This window comes from Ambystoma mexicanum, chromosome 9 (assembly GCF_040938575.1).
Source record: "Ambystoma mexicanum isolate Mex_15411 chromosome 9, UKY_AmexF1_1, whole genome shotgun sequence".
In the NCBI taxonomy this organism is placed as follows: domain Eukaryota; kingdom Metazoa; phylum Chordata; class Amphibia; order Caudata; family Ambystomatidae; genus Ambystoma; species Ambystoma mexicanum.
The window spans coordinates 720,464,253-720,484,219 of record NC_090931.1 but is presented as its reverse complement, the minus strand read 5'-3'; the positions used below and the strand labels follow the sequence as shown (position 1 = coordinate 720,484,219).

The following is a 19,967-nucleotide window of genomic DNA, read 5'->3' as shown; positions in this document are numbered from 1 at the left end:
ACACAGTAAAATACCGGCGGCATCCATGGCGCTAACAGCGCCATGGATACCGCATACCGTGTAATGAGGCCCAATGTCTTTTTTGTATTTATTTACTGTGCATATAAGTAAAGAACCTTCTGCACAACAAGATAGAAAACACATAACAAATATTGTATAAAAACACATAAAAAAGAATTAAATTCTATCCATTATTCCAATTAATTCCCCATAATAATGTAAATCTCCTAAATCGTAATTTCAATTAAAACCTTTGATACAAATTTTAAGACCACAACATCTAAAAATAATTTTCGAGTATTTAAAATCCTAGCATACAATGATCTGTATTCATGTAAGGTTTGTAGCAAACAAATTCAAGTAGTACTATGCATTCATTTACAAGATGTTGCAGTGTTTCCACCGCTAAGAATCAGTGTCTGAGGAACCTTTTCCATGTTGCCACCTTCTGTCTCTCCTACAACCTCTTTAGTTGGCAGCAGATTTAATTTAAATCTAAGCATCTTGGCTCTATGAACCCTTGACAGATGTTTTGACAAGTAATTAGGCAGCACATTAAAAACTCTGAATTCTGATCTAAGATGGTAAAATAAATGATAATTCATTGCTCATGCCCGAATTTCGATCCATTCTTGTTCAAACCTTTTGTTTCATTATCTATTAAGTCTTGTGCGCTACCATCAATCATCTCCAGGATAGCAGTTAACAATTTTTTTCTAACTCAGCAAAACAGTACATTTTTCTTTATCCAATTCCACATTTAGGTTTACAAAAAGGGAATTTGGTGGATTAAGAAGGAGCTTCTGATGTAATTAAACCATTTTTCAATTTATTTTGACCCATAGAGACAGAACACCATTCATGTCTTATGATTGACAAAGGGGTCCCCTGTGGCAAAGCCAACGCTTTCCTCCACAAAATGCCCTCAGGCAAATCTCAAATGGAAATCAATAACATAGCACTTATCCTCCAGGCATTAGCATACTCAATGTGACTTCGTCTAACAACCACATGATCTTTTTTTTTTCCTTGACTCCTTCTCTCAGCCTTTCAACCCTCACCAATGCATTGTGTTACTCTATAAAGAATCTGCTAGCAGCCAACTTCAGGTTGATTCTTGAAATATCTTCATGACCAACATTCTAGCATTTAATGACATCCTCCTTAACTCTCTAAACGCTGTTATCATCGAAGCCTTAGAATCCAAATAGCGAATGCCAGACTCTCTCTTCAAAATGGCAAAACAGCAATGATGAAAAAGTGCCTGCCTGCTTTTCCCCAAATCGAACTACCCACCCCATTCACTGACATTCCACAAAGATCATCAGGGCTCATATTTTTCAAACTTAAAGGCAAAGTCACTGACTTCTCAGGCTGGCCAAAAGGTAAGGAGACATTTTCCCAGCAGCCATATCAAATACTCATTGTAGACAATCTACAGAAGATCCAATCAAAATCACAAACGCATCCAGCTGTGCGCTCAGATCCATTACATACTTTATGATCACCACCATGCTAATCAAGACCATGCCTGATTCCAAAGACACAGGCAACTACTAGCCCAAAGTGGGAAGGCCACATCTCTTGATCATGAATTCACCATAGGACTCAAAACCATGGTGCAGCTCACTCACACCCTGACCACTAGAATTCAACTCTCTGTCCTGCTGCGGAACAGCAAACACCCCAGTGATAGACAGTGACCGACTGGGCATATCAGGCAATTGCAGCCGGACCATGCTCATCCTAATCGACCAGATCTACGTGATCCGACCGCTGCTGATTTTCCCGTGACGTAAAGGTTGCATGTGAAATGTACGAACCACAAAAGGTTTGTACATTTCCCATGCGAACATGCATTCAAAACCCCTACACAACCAAACCTCCACCCACATCGACACCACACCCACACCCCCACGCACACCACCCCCCCACCCACACCCCCAACATAAACAAACCCTACTTTCCTTTTTTACACGCAGAGTCCATGCAGCCCCAGTTACTTTCACTTACGTGATCGGGAACCAGCGCCGCAGGGTCCTTTTCTTTTTTTTTTTACGGAAGGCTGCAGGGGTTTCCCTCGCAACCCCCGCAGCCCCTATTTTTAAAAACATTTTTTTTATATCGGGTGTGCAGCAGGGGTGTCCCCTCAAACCCCAGCTCACTATACTGTATAGTATGGTGAGTGGGGTGTTGCGGGCACACCCCCGCAGTCTTTTTTTCTTTTTAAACTTACCTTCAATGCATGCTACCACCAAAAGTTCGAACTTTTGGTGTTCGAACCTTTGGTGGTAGCATTTTTCGGACTTTTTGTGCATTCAGACTTTTTTTCAGTCCATTTGTAATTCCTAATAGACTTGTCTGTCACTTCAATGATATGGGTCACGTCACAACATCCTGATTCAACAGTTTCAGTTGATAGCTGGGTCAATTGCGCCCTCCTGGGTCATCCTCATCCTTACCAGAGACCATAATGCCTTCATGTCTCACTCCTATTACATTTCTGATATCTGTTTGTGTATGTATGTATTTATTTATTTATGTGAATATTTATTTAAGGGGCTATAGATTTGGTGGCATCACTAATGTTTTCATTTTTTCATTAATCATCAAAGTTATTTTCAAATGTAATACTGATCAATTGATAACGTTTAAACAGTGCCCTTTCTAATAATGTGTTAATTGTTTATTAATGTTACTTTTTATTTGTAGATAGTAACTGCTTTCCTGAATGGGATGGATTAGTTTGCTGGCCCCGAGGGACTCCTGGAAAAATATTGGCTGTTACGTGTCCATCCTACATTTACGACTTCAACCACAGAGGTACTGCATTTCTGAGGTGGATTCCCTGAATCAAACAAAAGTAAACACAAACAAGTAACCATATTCTTATGATACACTTAAAGATATGGATGTGCGATCAGTTTGCTTTTAGACTTGTACTCATGATTCTTTTTGTGTAAAGTGCGTTCCTTCACTTACATATTTTTTTCAAAGTATAGCATATTTCAAAATGCATCAATTACTTTACAATATTTACATTTCCAGCACAGTATTTAGTCATGCCCCTTAGTGTCTCACTTTAAGTAAGTTGGTAGCTGCAACAGCATGTGATATTTTAGAAACCTCCTTTTTCAAGCATATTTCTACCACGAGCACGTGTTTTTGGATTGTTTTTAAAAATGCTATATACTGGCAAACTGGGAGTGCCTGATGCTTGCTTCCTGTGTACGGTGTGTGTGCATGCCAATTTCAATCAGTGCACTCTCTTGCTTAGGCTCTTGGTCCACCTCTCTATATATGGCATTGTCAAAGGAGAAGTGTCTGAGTCATGCTATTGCAATAGGGGATAGGGCTTATTCTTTGTCATGTTCTTCCTTGTCATCTATTTCCAAACAAATCAGAGGTGGGGAATGTTCATGAACCACCTCTTCTTCCTCATGTGTGCAAGGTCAAAGGCACTGCATGTACATCTGTATCGATTCATCATGCAAAAGACTCTTTTGAGACCAAAACCTCTGCTCTTTGTAGATGAAGAGAGCATTGGCTCCTGTCTCACGTAATATCTGGTCTTCGAGAACACAACTAGCTGCTGCTGTAGGAGGTGAAAAGTTCCAAACAGATGTATCCCTCTCCAACCCCTTACCCTGTTCCCTGATTCATTTGAATCTTGCAGTAAATTAAGACATTTTAATTTAATTCACACGTCCCTTCAATCAATACACATGGGGTTCTCATTACTTTGGCATGCTCTACTTACAAAATGCACTTGGGGGGGTCGCAATTATTTGGCCTCTCGACCTAGTGAATGCATGTAGGATTGCCAATGCGTTTGCCTTCTGCCTGGCCTTATATGCATGTGGCATTGTCAGTGCTTTATAATTCTTTGTTGCCTAATAATAGCATATAAGGTCCTTTGTGCTTTGGCCCTCTCCTTCACCCAACTTACCCTTGGGGTTTCTAGTGGTTTGTCATTTTTATCGTCCAAAGAAATGCATATGAGGTTCTTAGTTTTTAGCATTCTCCCAGGCACAGTAAAATCATATAGTATTTTCAGTGCTTTGGCCTTCTGCTATGCTTGTAAAATGCATGCGAGTTATTAAGTGCTTTGGCCTTCTCTTTCGCCCACAGACACATGGTTTTCTCAGTGCTGTTGCCTTCTCCTGTGCTAAAAAATTCAAGTTGATTTTTCAGTGTTTTAGCCTTCTATGCCTACAAAATGCCTGTGGGGTTCTCCGCACTGTGGCCTTCTCTGACACCTATAACATACATGAGGGCTTCTCAATTCTTGTTCCTTCTCCACCTTCGAAATGCACATACGTTTCCCAGTCGTTTGGCATCCCCCTCTGTCTACAAAACACATGTATTTTTCATTGGTAAGAAATAAACATGCATTTTGTAGACTGAGGGGAATAGCCTTCTTTGACCACCTTTGACCATCTCTGCTCTCCCTGGTAAATGCATGTGATGTTCTCAGTGCTTTGGTCATCTCCAATGCATTCAAAATGAATATGGGCTGGGCTGCCCCTTCACCTACAACTCACGCAAACCACCCACAAATCTTATGCTCCCAAGCTCTCCCCAAAATGAATTCCAACATATTTCCCAGGTTTAGCTCCCCCAATTATCAATTTAATTCAACTCTAACCTAACTATCCTTCATATCCCGTTCCTTACAGGGCTGAACCACTCCTGCCTTTTCAAATGACGAACATTGACTGTCCCAAGTTGCTACCCATATGTCTTAATAAAGCCACAAGGTCACACACCACTAGAACCTCATAGCTCGGAACTTCGCCAAATACAGTTTGGCCTGAGAGAACCCATGCAAATTCAATGGGTTCTAGTTTTTCATGAATGGTCTTGCGTATGCTTTCCCAATCCTTTAGTAAAGCACTCTAGCTCTTGATACCGTTTTATTTACTGTTTATACTTGTTCACCAATAAATATAACCACAAATACGATCAGGCCTGGTCAGGTGTGAGAGTACTAGTTCACAATACTATTATATTTTGGCAGTGCAACAATGATGTCTTTACCCTCTAACATCTTGTTTGAGATGAAGAAAGAGACAGTTCCAGAGGAATGGGCCTTAAAGGGATATATAATGAAAACATGCATATATATCCTGGCCAAGGACAATGTGATATACACTGCTGACCTTGGGTGTTTGGCCATTTAGTAGTGTGAACAGTGAATGGACTTGCATTGTTTAATTTGTGAATAAGCTCTGGGGAGTTTTCAATGGAAGAAATTGGTGAACATTAGGGACAGTTGGTGACTAAATAACAAAGAGGTGCAGGCCATGAGCAGGCTATTCATGCAAAAGGTCAGCTGTGAGATGCATCCTACATCATTCCTGTGTGTGATGTGCTGCACCATAAGGCTACCAGCTCCTGCTATGCGGAGCAGGTCAGTCAGCGGGCTGTTCTCATGGTTTGAGCAGTCCCCATTCTGGCTGTATTGGACTTGATTTAGCCCCTGCTTATTCTCGCTGACGTATGCCTTCTAACCCTTATTTGCAAGGGAACTCGAGTCAGCCCCCTTGTTTCTTTTGGGCAGGCAGGTGATTGTACAGTGGGAGAGCTCGGATAGATAACGCTGAATGAGGTGCAGACTATTCGAGACAGAATAGAAGGTACAGAAAACTGTTTTAATTGTATTGGACTGGTTTGTTCTTTTTAATGGGTTAATCCTAATGGTCCACATTTGTTCCCTGACTTGTCTGTGGATCTAGAACATTGGGTAACATTTACAATTGCGTTTGTCCCGCGGCTTTTGTTGCCTACTTGTCTTCCCTATATTAGGTATTGGGGAATGTTTTCTGACCTAGCCCTAAATTAAGTGTTTCCACGTGACATCACACAATATTATAACTGCTGTACATGGTAAAAAAAAATTGGCAAGTGCTCACCCCACGCTCCTGAGTCTGGGAAAGAAACGTTTGTAAATTAACTGTTCAGGTGATGTGCCAAGGTTATTGGTAAACTTGTATAGTAGCCCACAAAAAACATAACAGCGCCACTCGTTCAGCACTTTTTAAACATGTCATGGAGGAATTACTTCTGCGAATAGTAAAAGAACAGATTTGGAGAATTCGAGGGGGTGATTTCAACAGAACAATTGGAAATGGCCCACCGTCAAATCTTTTTGATAACCAAGACAATATGGCCCTCATTACGACCCTGGCGGAAAGTCACTGACCTGACCGCCATAGCGTAAATAGCGTTTCCGCCATCGCACGACGGAGCAAAGTGCGGCCAATTCCGACCCATCGGGCACGAGCACTACGCCATGGCGGAAGTGCAAAGTCCGCGATGGCGGAAATGTCCCCAAAACGCGCCTCACCGCCGTCGTACGGCGCCCTAGGTGCAATTCCGCCACCCATCTTAGCGGTCACCGTAATGAGCGGCAACCGGAAAGTACGGTGACCGTAAACATACGGAAACAGAAGTAAAAACATGGGCCCGGAACGGGAAACAGCACGCCGTACACCTATAAAATCAGAATTCCCACACAACCATTAAAAATACTACCCTGAGACACATCCCAACCCGTCATCCACCCCAGTGAAAGCAATAGAAATGGGAAAAGTAGCGAAAAAAGCGTGCGACCGCAAGCGGCAGGTCCACTTCTCCCGTGAGGAACTCACCGTGCTCACAGAGACCCTCCAGGAGAATGCTGCCGCCGTCTTCTCCACGCAAATGACCAGGACGGCACTTGCGAACAAGAAGGCCATAAGGGCCCTGGTGGCACAGCGAGTAAGTGCGGTGGGGACCGCACCCCGCAACCCACTGCAATGCAGAAAGCGATGGGACGACCTGCGGATACGCGTACGGAGCATACTATCCGCCAATCGCAACATTGCCACAGCTACCGGGGGAGGATCGGAATCACCCATCAAGTTGACCCCCTGGGAAGAAATCTGTGCCTCCACCATTGGAATGGAGAGTATAGAGGGAGTCGGAGGGATGGAGAAAGGAGTGCAGACATCCGAAGAATCCGGTAGGTGGGCCAACTAATACAATGCCAAATCCACAATGTCCAATCATGTGAAGTACCATGTGTCCACATAGTGCAACAGTAACACATGTCCAGGAGAACGTCCACATACATTGGCCTGACAGCGCACTTTAAAACTCACATTAAATACATAAATAATTAAAAACCCTAAAAACACCCTCTACACGTGCAGCAGGCACACCCTAACTGCAGGCTGCAAAACAACTGCATCCTCAATCCACACAAAAATGAAACCACCTCCAAGGCCCCGACCCAAATCACCCTCAGGTACCACCCCAATGCATGTGATACATTGCCATTCCAATTTCCACACACCCATAAATAACGCTCGCCCTCCTTTACTCCACCACAGGGTCCGATTCAAACGACGAGCTTCAGGACACCCCTACCAGCACACCTGCAAAGAGGGCCAAGACCAACGGCCAAAGACCCTCCACCTCAGCTGCACGCATCAAGACACGGCAGCAGCACAAATCAAGTGGCAGCACACAGGAGGGAACATCAACAGGCACCCCAGCAGCCAGCATGCCCACAACAGCACCACCACAGGTCCCCCCAATGGATGCCACAGAAGGCACTGCCTCTGGTGGCAGCAGCACCATAGGTGACACCCCATTAATGGCAGCATGCTCCGACACAGAAGACGGGGATGTCGAAGTAAGATCCATCCATGACCTGTCTCAATCCCCCTGTTTGTTTCATCCCGTACACCATGAGGATACCACGGAGGGGCACCCACAAGACGACGACTGGCCATCCCCCACAAGCCCTGTGGCAAGGCAACATGAGGTGACCAGCCCCTCTGTGACACCACCGCAAATGGCCATGGCACAGCAGAGGCAACAGTCCCTCGACCAGGTGATCGTGCAACAGCAGCAACTGGCCACGCTCCTCAAGGACCATGCTGATGAATGTGGGGGTACTAAGGCAGCCATAGAAACATCAACTGAGACGCTTAGGGCAGAAATGGAGAGAAGCACCGAGAGCCTGAGAGTACAAATGGAGAGAAGCACCGAGAGCCTGAGGAGGGAACTGCATGCGATGTCAAAAGACGTATGTGCTGAACTTGCCGCTGTGCGCCGTGTGCTCACTGAGCTCTCACAAACCCTTAGGGACATGCATGAACGTGAGCAGGCAGAGACATCATCCGTTGCAAGTTCCGTCCAGGGCAGCCCACAACGTAGATCTGGGAGGAACCTGCGCTCCACAGGCAGGGTTGCCCCTGATACCCGGAGAGGGGGCTTGCAATAGCGTCTGCCCACTGACAATGAGCATCTGCGGACACTGGTGTTCGGGGGGGAGGTAGGAGGGTGGAGGGGGTGTGTTGGGCTTACTTGGGTGGCGGGTCGATGGGGTGTGTAACATAATTTCACATATGCTATAAACATTTCACAATCATCCAATGAGATGTGTGGACATTGATCTTTGTGTACGAGGCCTTTATAGGCGTACAGTCCATATTGTGCATGTTCCAGACACACACAGTGCCACAAGTCCCGTGTCCATGTATCAGCCACCAGGCGTGAGTGCTAGAAGCATGAATCTATGATACTCTGACAAATGTCACGGCCCTCCTGTGCCTCGCGGACTCCTTGAGGTGCTGCCACATCCCCAGCCTCATCATGACCATCTTCAGGTGCTTGCAGTTCTGCGTCAGGGGGCATGGGCACATTTCTACGTACGCACATGTTGTGTAGCATGACACATGCCATGACCATCTTTGCAACCTTCTCATGGCGGTACAGGAGTGCCCCGCCAGACCTGCTGAGGCAGCGGAAACGAGTCTTCAGTAGGCCGAATGCCTGTTCTATGACTACACGGGTACGTGAGTGGCCATGGTTGTAGTCCTCCTCATGCTGGTTCTGTGGGTTCCGGAGTGGTGTAAGGAGCCATCTCTTCAGTGGATACCCGGCATCACCTGTATGTGGACAATAAAGGACGTTTGTGGAATGACATTGCTACGTACGCACCCCCCCCCTTCCTGCCAGGTCATTGCCGCATCACATACCCCACATTATCATGCATGAAATGAGACTCACCGAGTAGCCAGGATCTGTTCCCTGCGTGTCGCTCCATGTAGCGTGGTATTGTAGAGTTCCTCAAAACCATAGAATCATGGGTTGATCCAGGAAATCGGGCACAACAATGTGTAATGATCCTGTTGGAGTCACACACCATTTGTACATTAAGAGAATGATATTGTTTTCGGTTGCGGTACTGGGCCTCCATGGCATGTGGGACGACCAATTCCACATGGGTGCAGTCGATGGCACCAATGCAACCCGGTATGCCGCCAAGTGCATGGAATCCCACTTTTGTGTTCGTAATTTCCTGCTCCGAGCGTGGTAGAGAGATTTAGTCGTCTGCGTGCTTAAGGAGGGCATCGAGCACTTGCAATAGTGTCCGTGAGAACAGTGGCTGTGAAATGCCATGCAACTGTCCGACTGTGTGCTGGTAGGTGCCTGTGGCCAGGAAGTGGAGTACAGACACCACCTTCAGTAGGGGTGGGATGGCGGTTGGGCTATCTATCATGCTGACAAGGTCAGCCTGTGTCATGTCCACAATGGCGGTTATGGTGTCCCGGTCCAAACAGTAGAGGGTGTGGATCTGCTCAGCAGTGAGGTTGAACGGATGAGCTCGGAGGCGTGGGATTGCGGGCTGCCTGCGTGGTGGTAGTGGCTGTGCTGGTGGGCCTTGCTGGCCCTGCCTTGCCCTCCTCCTCCTCCTGCGTCTCCTCTGTGCGGCCGGTTGTTGTAGTAGTTGGTGTTCGTCTTCTTCTTGAAGTTGGAGTACTTGCAGTGCTATCAGGTCCCCCAGGGCCAACATCGCTAGTCCTGCCGGTAGCATTTTGGAGTGGGTGTGGTTGTGGGAGGGGGTTGGGTGTGCAATTTATGTGTTTTCAGGCTGTATAGCCTCCACCTGTGGTGATTCATTCCACCTGTGCCAGCTGCAATCCCCTTTGGGCGAGCACCGTACCGAGGTTCACCGACGGGCGGGGCGTCCCATTTGTGAGTGAAGCCAGTTGCCATTTACACACACTGCCGCACTACATGGATGAATTTGTGATTTCATGCGGTCACAGATGACTGCAAATATAACGTTCTATTGTTTAATGTCCTTGGGACAGGGGCCATGGCGAGTATGCTATGATTGATATGGATAGTATGGGATGCGCAATAGCGTAGTGGACAAAAAGGCAGGACGTTCCCAAATACATGTTACTTCACAACACTAGAATTCCGGGCTGGAGAACAGTGGATTTTGCAGACTGCATTACGCACAGACTCAATGGAAGTTTCAAATGTGATGTGAGTAAATAATCAGGCGTTTTCATACCGGGATGAGGGAATGATGTATGGATGCATGGACAGATGATTTGATGGAGAGTTTGCCATGTACAGGGCTTTTTGGAATCTATCCACCTCCCCTGCGCTATGTCATGCAGAGCTGCCATAGTGGGACCATCGTCTTTCTGCCCTTGTTGAACCCTCCCTGTCTCGACGCGCCTTCAGGCACTTGTGTCTATGCACGTTACTAATCCCATCTGATGGATTCTGTCTTCACAGACGCATGCACACAAACACTCGTTTGTAATGCTGTTTTCACCTCGATTTTTATGGTTGTGATTCGCAAGTGATTTTTGGGTGGGTATATTCCTTTTGAGTGGGCTAGCATGCATATGGCTGTAGATTTAGTGTGATCATTGAAGTGAGTTATACAATTGTAGTTCTGATGCCCATACTATTCTTTTTCATTTCATTTGGGTGACAGGTATCTCCTCCCCTTTTGCCGCTGCCATCTGTACGCCACTCCTGCAGATGGCTTTTACTCCCGACACCTGCTGCTTCGTGTCAATCAGTGGAGCACCATTACGATCTTATGGGACGATCGCCAATGGGCCACATGCCCTTACGCAGTGCTAGTGGCTAGGAGCAACATATCGTCCTTTCTGCTGGACTAGTGCCTACCTGATGGGACGGCCTTCGGTTCTAGGCGCTTCCGTGTTGCCTTTTTGGACGTGAATGTAGCCCCTGTGTACCATGATGGAACAGGGCGTCACACAAGCAGAAGCTGGTCATTTCTTGCGGATGCAGCCCACAATACTGGAATGTATTTAGGAGTTCATGACCTAATGGCTGTATGGCCCTTGGTGGTTTTGTGGTGCATTAAATGTCTATTCTGTTTTTGTTTGTCTCATTTTTCTGCTCATGTTGCTGTACTTGGTCCTTCAAATGCCTGTGCTGCATCAGTGCGGCAATGGTGCCATGGCAGATATGGATGCCCACTCACAAGGCACTTGGAGCCCCTGGATTCATTTGTTTGTTGGCATGCATGGGTGACTTGTTCATTTCACTGGTTGCATAGTGTGACTTCATTGCACCTACGAGGAGTTGTGCAATGTGGCCAGGGAGTGGTGTACAGGCACTCAGTAGGGCCGTTTACGGTTGATTCGTGATGCCGTACTTCTCACCATGGCGGAATGGTACTTTCCGCCATGCTTGATGGCGTTAGGTACATGTCCGCTAGGGTCGGAATTTGCGTACCGTTGCGCCATGGTGGTAATTACGGTTTGGCATGGCGCGCGTGCGCGTACTTGGTGCAGTTAGCGTTGGCGTTCGCTACGGTGTCGCTAATGGCATCGTACTTTACGGTGACGGGTCGTAATCGCACCGAGCGCTATTCGATGGCGGTATTGCATTTCCGCCATCGTTTTTCGATTTCCGCCAGGGTCGTAATGAGGGCCTATGTGTTTTGGGGCATCCCATCCATGATCCCTGTAGGAAAGATCCTTGTGAAAGTTCTAATGGCCTTTTATTCTACACTTGGCTAATGGAATGGTGCATGAACTCCATAAATGGTCGAGTCCTGGGGGATAACCCGGGTAAACATACATTTAGGGGTAACCAACGGCATCCACCATTGATTATTTTTGCATATTAGGTAATACATGGGGCCTCATTACGACCCTGGCGCTGATGGGTTAACGGCGCCGTAAAAGGCTGTGGCGCCGTTAACCCATTAGCGCCTAATTACGAGGTCCCTTTGCAGGACCCGACCTTAACGGCTGGTCTAGACCAACCGTTAAAGTATGGACCCGCAAAGGGACCTTCGCAGTAAGTATGGTACTGCAATTTGCGGTACCGTACTTAGCTCCTTCGCCATTCCCATTATGCACTATGGGGCAAAAATGGGAATGGGCCATGGGGAAATGGGGAAATACCGCCCCGCCAACCTTGGAAAGGGGCGGTATTTCCCCATTTCACCATGGTGGACACGTTACGATACCGGCACCAATCATGGTGCTCATAGCGCCATGGTTTAGCGCCGGTATCGTAATGAGGGCTATGGTCTTTTAGCAAGAACTTTGCCATCATTGAGGATGTTTGGAATGACCTTCACCAAATAGTTCTGCAGATTGGATGGTGGGGCTGCACAACCACTACCAAGGATTTATCACGCTTAGCGGTGGTGGAAGCCACCACTAGGCCTAAGATTTTGAATTGGGCACTTATTAATAAATCCACCATTTTCTGTCATTTAATTATTCAAAACACCTTGGATTTCGAAACAGTATTCAACATAAATTTTACTCTGGTGGTGTCTAAATATTCTTACTTGATGGCTACCATCACTAACAAATGATTCTTACCAATACTATCCGTGGCACAAAACCCAAAGATTGGTTCAATACGTATAGCGAATTGGCTAAACGCAATCTGCATTTAAAATTGCAGACCTGACTCCACGGGAAAGGACATAGAAAGGGCTCGGGCTACATATAGGTAGGCCATCACTAACTGTAAAAGGGAATTAGACACCAAACCATGCACTATTTGGTGCTGCATCAAGCACTTGTCTGATAGATATCTAATCACTAGAACCAGTTACAACTGCTTTCCATTAAGAGCCAATAGGGATGTCTCACTAGGACTGGAGACAGAGAGAAGGGGCACGCTTTGTGAAGCATGATGCAAATCCTCTAGGACCTGACACTGTGGTCTCCCGTTACAAATCCTGTACAGAAATACACCCCCAATCCACCACACTTCAGAGCAACCACTGCATCCCTGGCCAGAGAGGCAGAGACCTGTTGGGGACACTCCTGTAGAGTAGACCGACCTATGGCACCGCTGCAAATGACTGTAACCCAAGCATCCAAGCTGTGGCAAATCACTAGACTACCAAGGCTTTCTGGGTGGTTCTCATTGAATACAGACACTCAAACTCACTTTCATGTAAACTGGATCAGATCTCTCCAACGTGAACTTCGATTCTGCACCACTAGGTTGCCAAGCTGTATCTCTGGCAGTTCTTTGCCATGAACGTGGGTGGGCTTGGTCTCCTTATGAAATCTTTTGTTCACATAAACAAGCCCTGAGGAGGGAAGGAAAACTCAGATTGGACAGGGTAAGGAGGCAAATCCTCATGGGGGTATTTAAAAAGGAAACGCAGAGCAGAAAGGGTGGGTTGTTCGAGTTAGGTCATTGGAGGAGAAGGAGGCAGATCAAGATAGCTTCAGGAAGGAGGAGGAGTTTAGTAGCAGGTGGAGGAGTGTAGCAATGGGAGGAGTGTAGTATTGGGAGGAGAAGTATAGTAGTGGGAAGAGTAGTATAGCAGTAGGAGAAAGATAATGTATTGATGTGGGTGGAGGTGAGTTGTAGGAGGTGCGCAACATCTGAAGAGTAGTGGCCGTAGGGGAGGAGTAAGAGGAAAGGTAGAGAGAAAGTGCAGAAGGGAAGTGGTAAGTGTGGACATGAATACATTGAGCTGAATACAACTGGGCCAGTGGAAGGCATGTTCCCTGTCATGATTCCAGAGACTAAGAACCTTATAGTGTATTGATAGATGGCTTGTTCCCTGAGGAAGTAGTAGATAGATAAGACAAAGGTCTTTAGGCAAGCATTGCAGTGAGACTGAAACCATTAGACAGTAGGCGTTACCAAGCTCTAGCACTATAGGTCTGGGCTAGGGCTGGATCCTTGGCGTCCACTGGTCTGAGAGAGAAATAATCTGTATGCCCTGCAAACTTTACAATAAAACATCTTGAACCATCCCTAATCCTCATGGTGATTTTGTATGCCATCTATAACATTATTTAATATTGATTATTTTAAGGTTATTCATCTGTTCAATGTGTATCCGTGATTTGGCCTTTTAACACTACCTGTGACTCAGTGGATGGTGACACTTGGCACCACTAGATGAAGGTTAGGAAACCGTTTTCTATATTTGCATGCTCCTTTTCTTAACCTCATTCTTTTCTAGATCCGAGATGTGTTATACAATTCTTTCATTTTTATGTTGGTGAATGGGAATCCATGACTTTAAGATAGTGCTGCGTACATAAAGGCACAGCTAACGTTCTGAAAAATCTCAAATCTTAAAGCAACTATTTCAAAAGAATTAGGCAATACATAGTTCAGAGAAAGTTTTCGAATGGCTTGAGATGAGATTCATTTTATTGAAAAGGTAAAGGGAGAGGGCAGATAGGCACCTTGATGTGGTCCAGGAGGACACGAGTATTACATGTTTTGTTGTATTTTTTGTATTTCATTTTTCAAAAGAATAGCACGAATGCACAGACATTGGTCAGACTAGGCTATATCAAATCATAAAATAACTACTTATCGCAAAGCATCATCTGTAGTGATTGCTAGATTACAATGGCCATTCTAATGAATATCATGTTTACATTTGTACTATTTGTTTAGCCTAGGTGTCAAAATCACTACTGAAGTAAAGAGAAAAGGGTGCCACAATGTATCATTGCTCTGCCATTTTTCCTTTTTCTTCCTCTTCTTCTGTCTCTTATGTTGTTTTCCAATCTGCTGTATTATCATGTTTTTCCCCTATTTCTACTTCTGATATGACACTTCTGTTGGCCTGCACACACCTACTGCTGCTCTTTCTGTTCTCATTCCTTCTTTACTTATTCCTAAAGTCTATCCTTCTTTGGTATCTTATCTGACTTCTCCTTTTAATATGTCCATTTCCTCTTCAACTATTCCAACATCATTCAAGCATGATACATTTCCTATTTTCAAAGAGCCTTCTCTTGATCTTTCTCTCCCCTCTAATTTTAGTCCTATATCGCTTCTTCCATACCTCTTTAAGCTCTTGGAATATCTAGTTTATTCTTAAATCTCTCCTTGACTTATCTGCTGTGTTTAACTCTGTTGATCACAATTTGCTTCTCTCTTCTCTTTCCTCCTTTGGATTTACTGGTTGCTGTTTCTTGGTTTCATTCTTAATTATCCAATCACACCTTCTTGGTTTCTGAGCTGGAAAATATTCTGTCGCTGTCCCTCTTCAACATGGTCTTCTCCCAGGTTCTGTCCTAGGACCTTCCTTTTTTCCTCTCTAAACCTCTCCTCTTGCATCTATTATCTCTTCATTTGGGTTGTCTCACCATTGCTATGGTGATGACAGCCAACATTTTCTAGCCTTTGCTCATTTTACTGTGTTATTGGTGACACCTTCACATTCTGTCATTTGGCTATTAAATATTGGATGTTGGATCATTTCTTGTTCTTAATTCCTGTAAGATGGAAGTAATTTTCTTTCCAGCTACCACTATCCATTCATCAATTCGTCTCTATCTCCTTTCCCTCTTCTTTGCTTTCCATTTCTTCTTCTACACATAATTTTGGTTTTTATTTAGACACTCACTTTTATTTTCCTCATCCTATTTCTCTACTTTTACTCTTGTTCTGGGCTCTCCTATATAATATTCTGAAGGCAAAGCTGTTTCTTACATGTAGTGCTGCCAAACTCGTGCCTGGCTACTCTTAAATCATTAACTCTTCTATTCATTTTCTATTAATCTTTTGTGTTCTCTTTCACCTCGTTTCTCTGTCATTATCCTCTCTTGGCTGGCTATCCTTTCACTCTCGTCTTAAATAACATTTTCTTCATATGGTTTTTAAATCTCTCTCCTCTCTCCTTAACTTTCTTCATTGTTATGCTTTTACTTCCCCTCTCTTCTTCTCCATCCTCAGTCCCTTTCTTTTAACTATAGCTCGCCCCCAATGTGCTCAATCACGATTTTGTTCCTTTTCTTTACCTGCTCCTTTGCATTGGAACACTCTTCCGCTGTCTCTATGTTTTATCTCTTCCTGCCCTCTCTTTCATTTTACCCTTAAAGCTCATCTCCTTTAGTTTACCTGGTTTATAGATATGTTTTCATTTTTTGTACTGTAATGTGATGTGTTTTGACGTATATAGAGCTCAATAAATACAAAATAAATGCAAATACAAAATAAAGATTATTTTAAGGATTAAGCATGGATTATTTTAAGGATTAAGCATGCATTCCTAAAATGTATACCTGCTCTCAAAAGTTAGTCGGGATGTAATAGAGCTCTCAGAATTTGGTCCTATGCAGTTTTTAGGATGACCGCTGATTATAGGAATTACTTAGACTCAAACCTCTCCATGACCAGGAAAGTCAATGCCATTGCCTCTGCCGCGGCATTCCACGCTAAACTCCTAAATGCAGCCAGACCTTTTCTTTCCAAGGATCATTCCCCAACCATTGCCAGAGATATAAAGGGATCATGCCACGACAAAACAGCGCTCAGCGTGCAGCATTAGGGATCCCCAAAAGGGAACACATAACTGCCACCAGGAAATAGGAACACTGGCTACCCATTAGGGAGAACGTACTCTTCAAAGCCCTCGCTTTGACCCACAAATGTGTCCACCAAACTGCACCCCCTTAGCTGTACCAAAGAATACATTTATCCACATGCACAAGACCAATCAGAACTCCTTACACTAACAGGCTTACAGTTCCCAAAATCAAGCGAGTCAGAGCAGGTGGAGCCAGCTTCACTTACCCGGCAGCCCTGCAATGGAACGCCCTTCTGGCAACTCTTATAGCTGAAAACGAATACATGGCCTTCCGCAAAGTGGTCAGGTCGTGACTCTTCATCTAATCACAACCATATGCTATATTTATACCACACTTTCAATATTACTTGCCTGCCACATATATTGCCTGCCTAAAATGTTTAATGTATGCAACTAATTGGTATTGACTCCAAAGGCATCACTGATGCCCCATGTAACTAAGCTCATAACATCTAACAGTGCCTCGATGCCCAAGGGCTGTTTGTGTGCTATTTACTTCTAAATAAATAAATAAATAAATAACTCCCATTTGAACTACCTTTACTAAAAAAGGATGTCAAGGATATCATTAAAATCGGGAGTATGCTATAGAGAACCAAAGTGTTGATTCTAAATGAATATCACAATACAAAGGTAATAAACCTGAGGTGAGATCACGTCAGACAAAATCAATAGGAATCATTCTTAAATCATTTCTCAGTGAATACAAATACATAATGCAAACACAACCAGAAGGAATTTGCAGTGTTGAGCTTGATTTATGCAGGCATCAACATCATTGAAGGACTAGTTATGAGTTACTTGACTTTCTGTTTCTCCCAGAAAAGGCCAATGCTAACAGAACCAGCTGGGAAAGACACATCACAGCTGGACTGAGAATCTTTTGGGCAAAATCCAAATTATGCTATGCTATTGTGGAATCAGAAAAAAATACAATATTACGGCTGTTAGACCAAGCAAAGGAAAATACACCGACACGGGCTTGTAAAGATTCCCAGAATCTTTATTACAAAACTGAACAGTATTCAACAAAGTACACAAATAACTATTTGGTCGTCAATACATCACAGAGACCACCAGTAAGGTTCAATGTGAGTAGTGAGCAGAATTTGCAACTGGATATCGGTGTATTTATACAGTTTGTTATAATGATGTCCAGCCTCTTACAAGTTAATAATACTTTGGGCTAGGGTGGCGCCAGGTTCACTTTCCTAATTTACATATCTCGTGCATGCGGTTTACTTTTGAATAAATTTACTAACACACTCTATTATTCTTTAATTTAACGTTACACTCTTTACATCTTGTTTCAATACAGATCAAACAAATGTTTCGCATATCGTATCTGGATAGCATTACTGTTCTTGTATACTTATAGTTCAACATTTGCTCATTCAAGTAATTCCCTGATCCCAAGGTCAACAAAGGACAAGGTCTACATGACCCTAACATGTAGCCCAGAGGCAGGTTGGACATTAACCCTCCTACAGAAAGAGGTTAAGGCAAGAACAAGAGCACAGGAGACAGCCATTTTAGACTACAGGGTGACTTTGTACGAAAAACTAAAATGGGGGTTACAACCTAAAATGGAGGCTCGATTTACTTGCGGTCATGACCTTGTAATATGGGTTTCGTCGCAAAGCGACTGGGCATAGGCCAACATATACGATGAGGACGAAACAATATTATATCAGTTCTAACACTATGTTATGTTGATTTATACAGTGCACTGCTGCCATTTGCATGGTCTTCCTGTGCTCATGTGGCTTTTTAGGAAAAGTGGGTAGTGTTGGTTAATGAGGAAGAGAGGGATAGGGTGGAACCAAGAGACCTGGCGTGTGTGCATGTGAGATTTCTGGTTGTGTTTTGTTATGTGCATTGGGCTTGCTGTGTCCGTAAGTGTGGCGTCCAGTATCTGAGTTGCTTGTTGTTTGAATATATTGGGTTTGTATTATGACTAGATAAGGGTGGCGGTTTTTACGGTTTTTGGTGGGATGTTTCACCAGTCCTCTGGGTGTGTGTAGTACGTGAGAGGTGTTAATGTGTGGAGACCAGAAGGGGGCGGTTAGTTGGTTTCAAGTGATCTATGGGTGTTGAGTAATTTTATTGTAATTTCTTAATTCTGTATTGTCCCGTGTTTGATTTGGTCCTGGTGTATGGTTTGCAGAGTGGCGCGTCTAAACTACATCTAAACAAATAAATAATTACACTTCTTGTGTGGCTAAATTCAAAAGCGGCAGTTGCCAAATCAGTAAAGTTCTAGTGTGGCTAACTTCAAAAGCTGCGAGGCTAACTCAGTACAATTCGAGTGTGGCTAAATTCAAAAGGAGCAGACACCAAATCAGCATGGTTCTAGTCTGGGTTCATTCAAAAGCAGCGTTAACTAAATTAGCACACATTCTAGTGTGGCTACTTTCAAAAGCAGGGGATGCCAGATCAAAATTCTTCTAGAGTTTCTAAATTCAAAAGCAGCATTAACTAACTCAGTACAATGTTATAGTGGCTAAATTCAAAGCAGCAGGAAACCAAGTTGTAAAGGTTCTAGTCTGGCAAGATTCAAAAGCAGCTTTAAATAAATCTGTACCATTCTAGTGTAACTAAATTCAAAAGCAGCGGGCATTAAGTTGGTACAATTATATGGTGGCTAAATTCAAAGCACTGGTAACCAAGTTAGTACAATACTAGAAACTGGTAAAAAGATTGGATGTCAAATCAGTACACTCTAGTGTCGCTAAATTGAAAAGTGATTTTGAGTAAATGGCTAAATTCAAAAGCAGCAGGGTACAGTTCTAGTGTGGTACAATTCAAAGCAGCGGACACCAAATCTGTACAGCTCTAGAGTGACTAGCGTCAAAAGGAGCTGGTTGAAATTCTAGTGTTGCTAAATTCAAAATTATTGTTAACTAAATCAGAACAGATCTAGTGTGGCTAAATTCAAAAGCAGCATTAACCAGCTCGGTGCCATACTAGTGTGGTTAAATTCAAAAGCAGCTCTTTCCAATTCTATTTATTTATTAACAGGTCTTTCATAGTGCAAACCAGTCATGCGTGCATCAGAGAGGTTTACACAATTATGTATATAACGATTGGGACAAACACACAGCTGTCAATAGAGGCCAAACTGACAGAGCTACAGATAAAATGGTTAAGTTTAGAAAAAGCGATCAGCAACAAATTGATGAACTAAAAACTGATTGCCATAACCAGACTTTCAAATTCTTTCTGAATTTCAGATAGTCGGTTGTCACACAAAGATACTTCGGCAAAGCATTCCAAGTCCGATACCGCGGCGCCCGAAAAGGATCTGTTC

General features: G+C 44.1%; 1 protein-coding gene across 3 annotated transcripts in view; it reads left to right on the top strand.

The window, feature by feature from the left end:
- PTH2R (parathyroid hormone 2 receptor) overlaps nt 1–19,967 on the top strand; it is a 1,139,291-nt gene that overhangs the window by 482,894 nt on the left and 636,430 nt on the right. For all 3 annotated transcript variants that reach the window (XM_069615615.1, XM_069615613.1, XM_069615614.1), the window contains exon 3: nt 2,713–2,823. In XM_069615615.1, the coding sequence (XP_069471716.1) occupies nt 2,713–2,823 (111 nt within the window). The remainder of the gene's footprint in view (nt 1–2,712; nt 2,824–19,967) is intronic.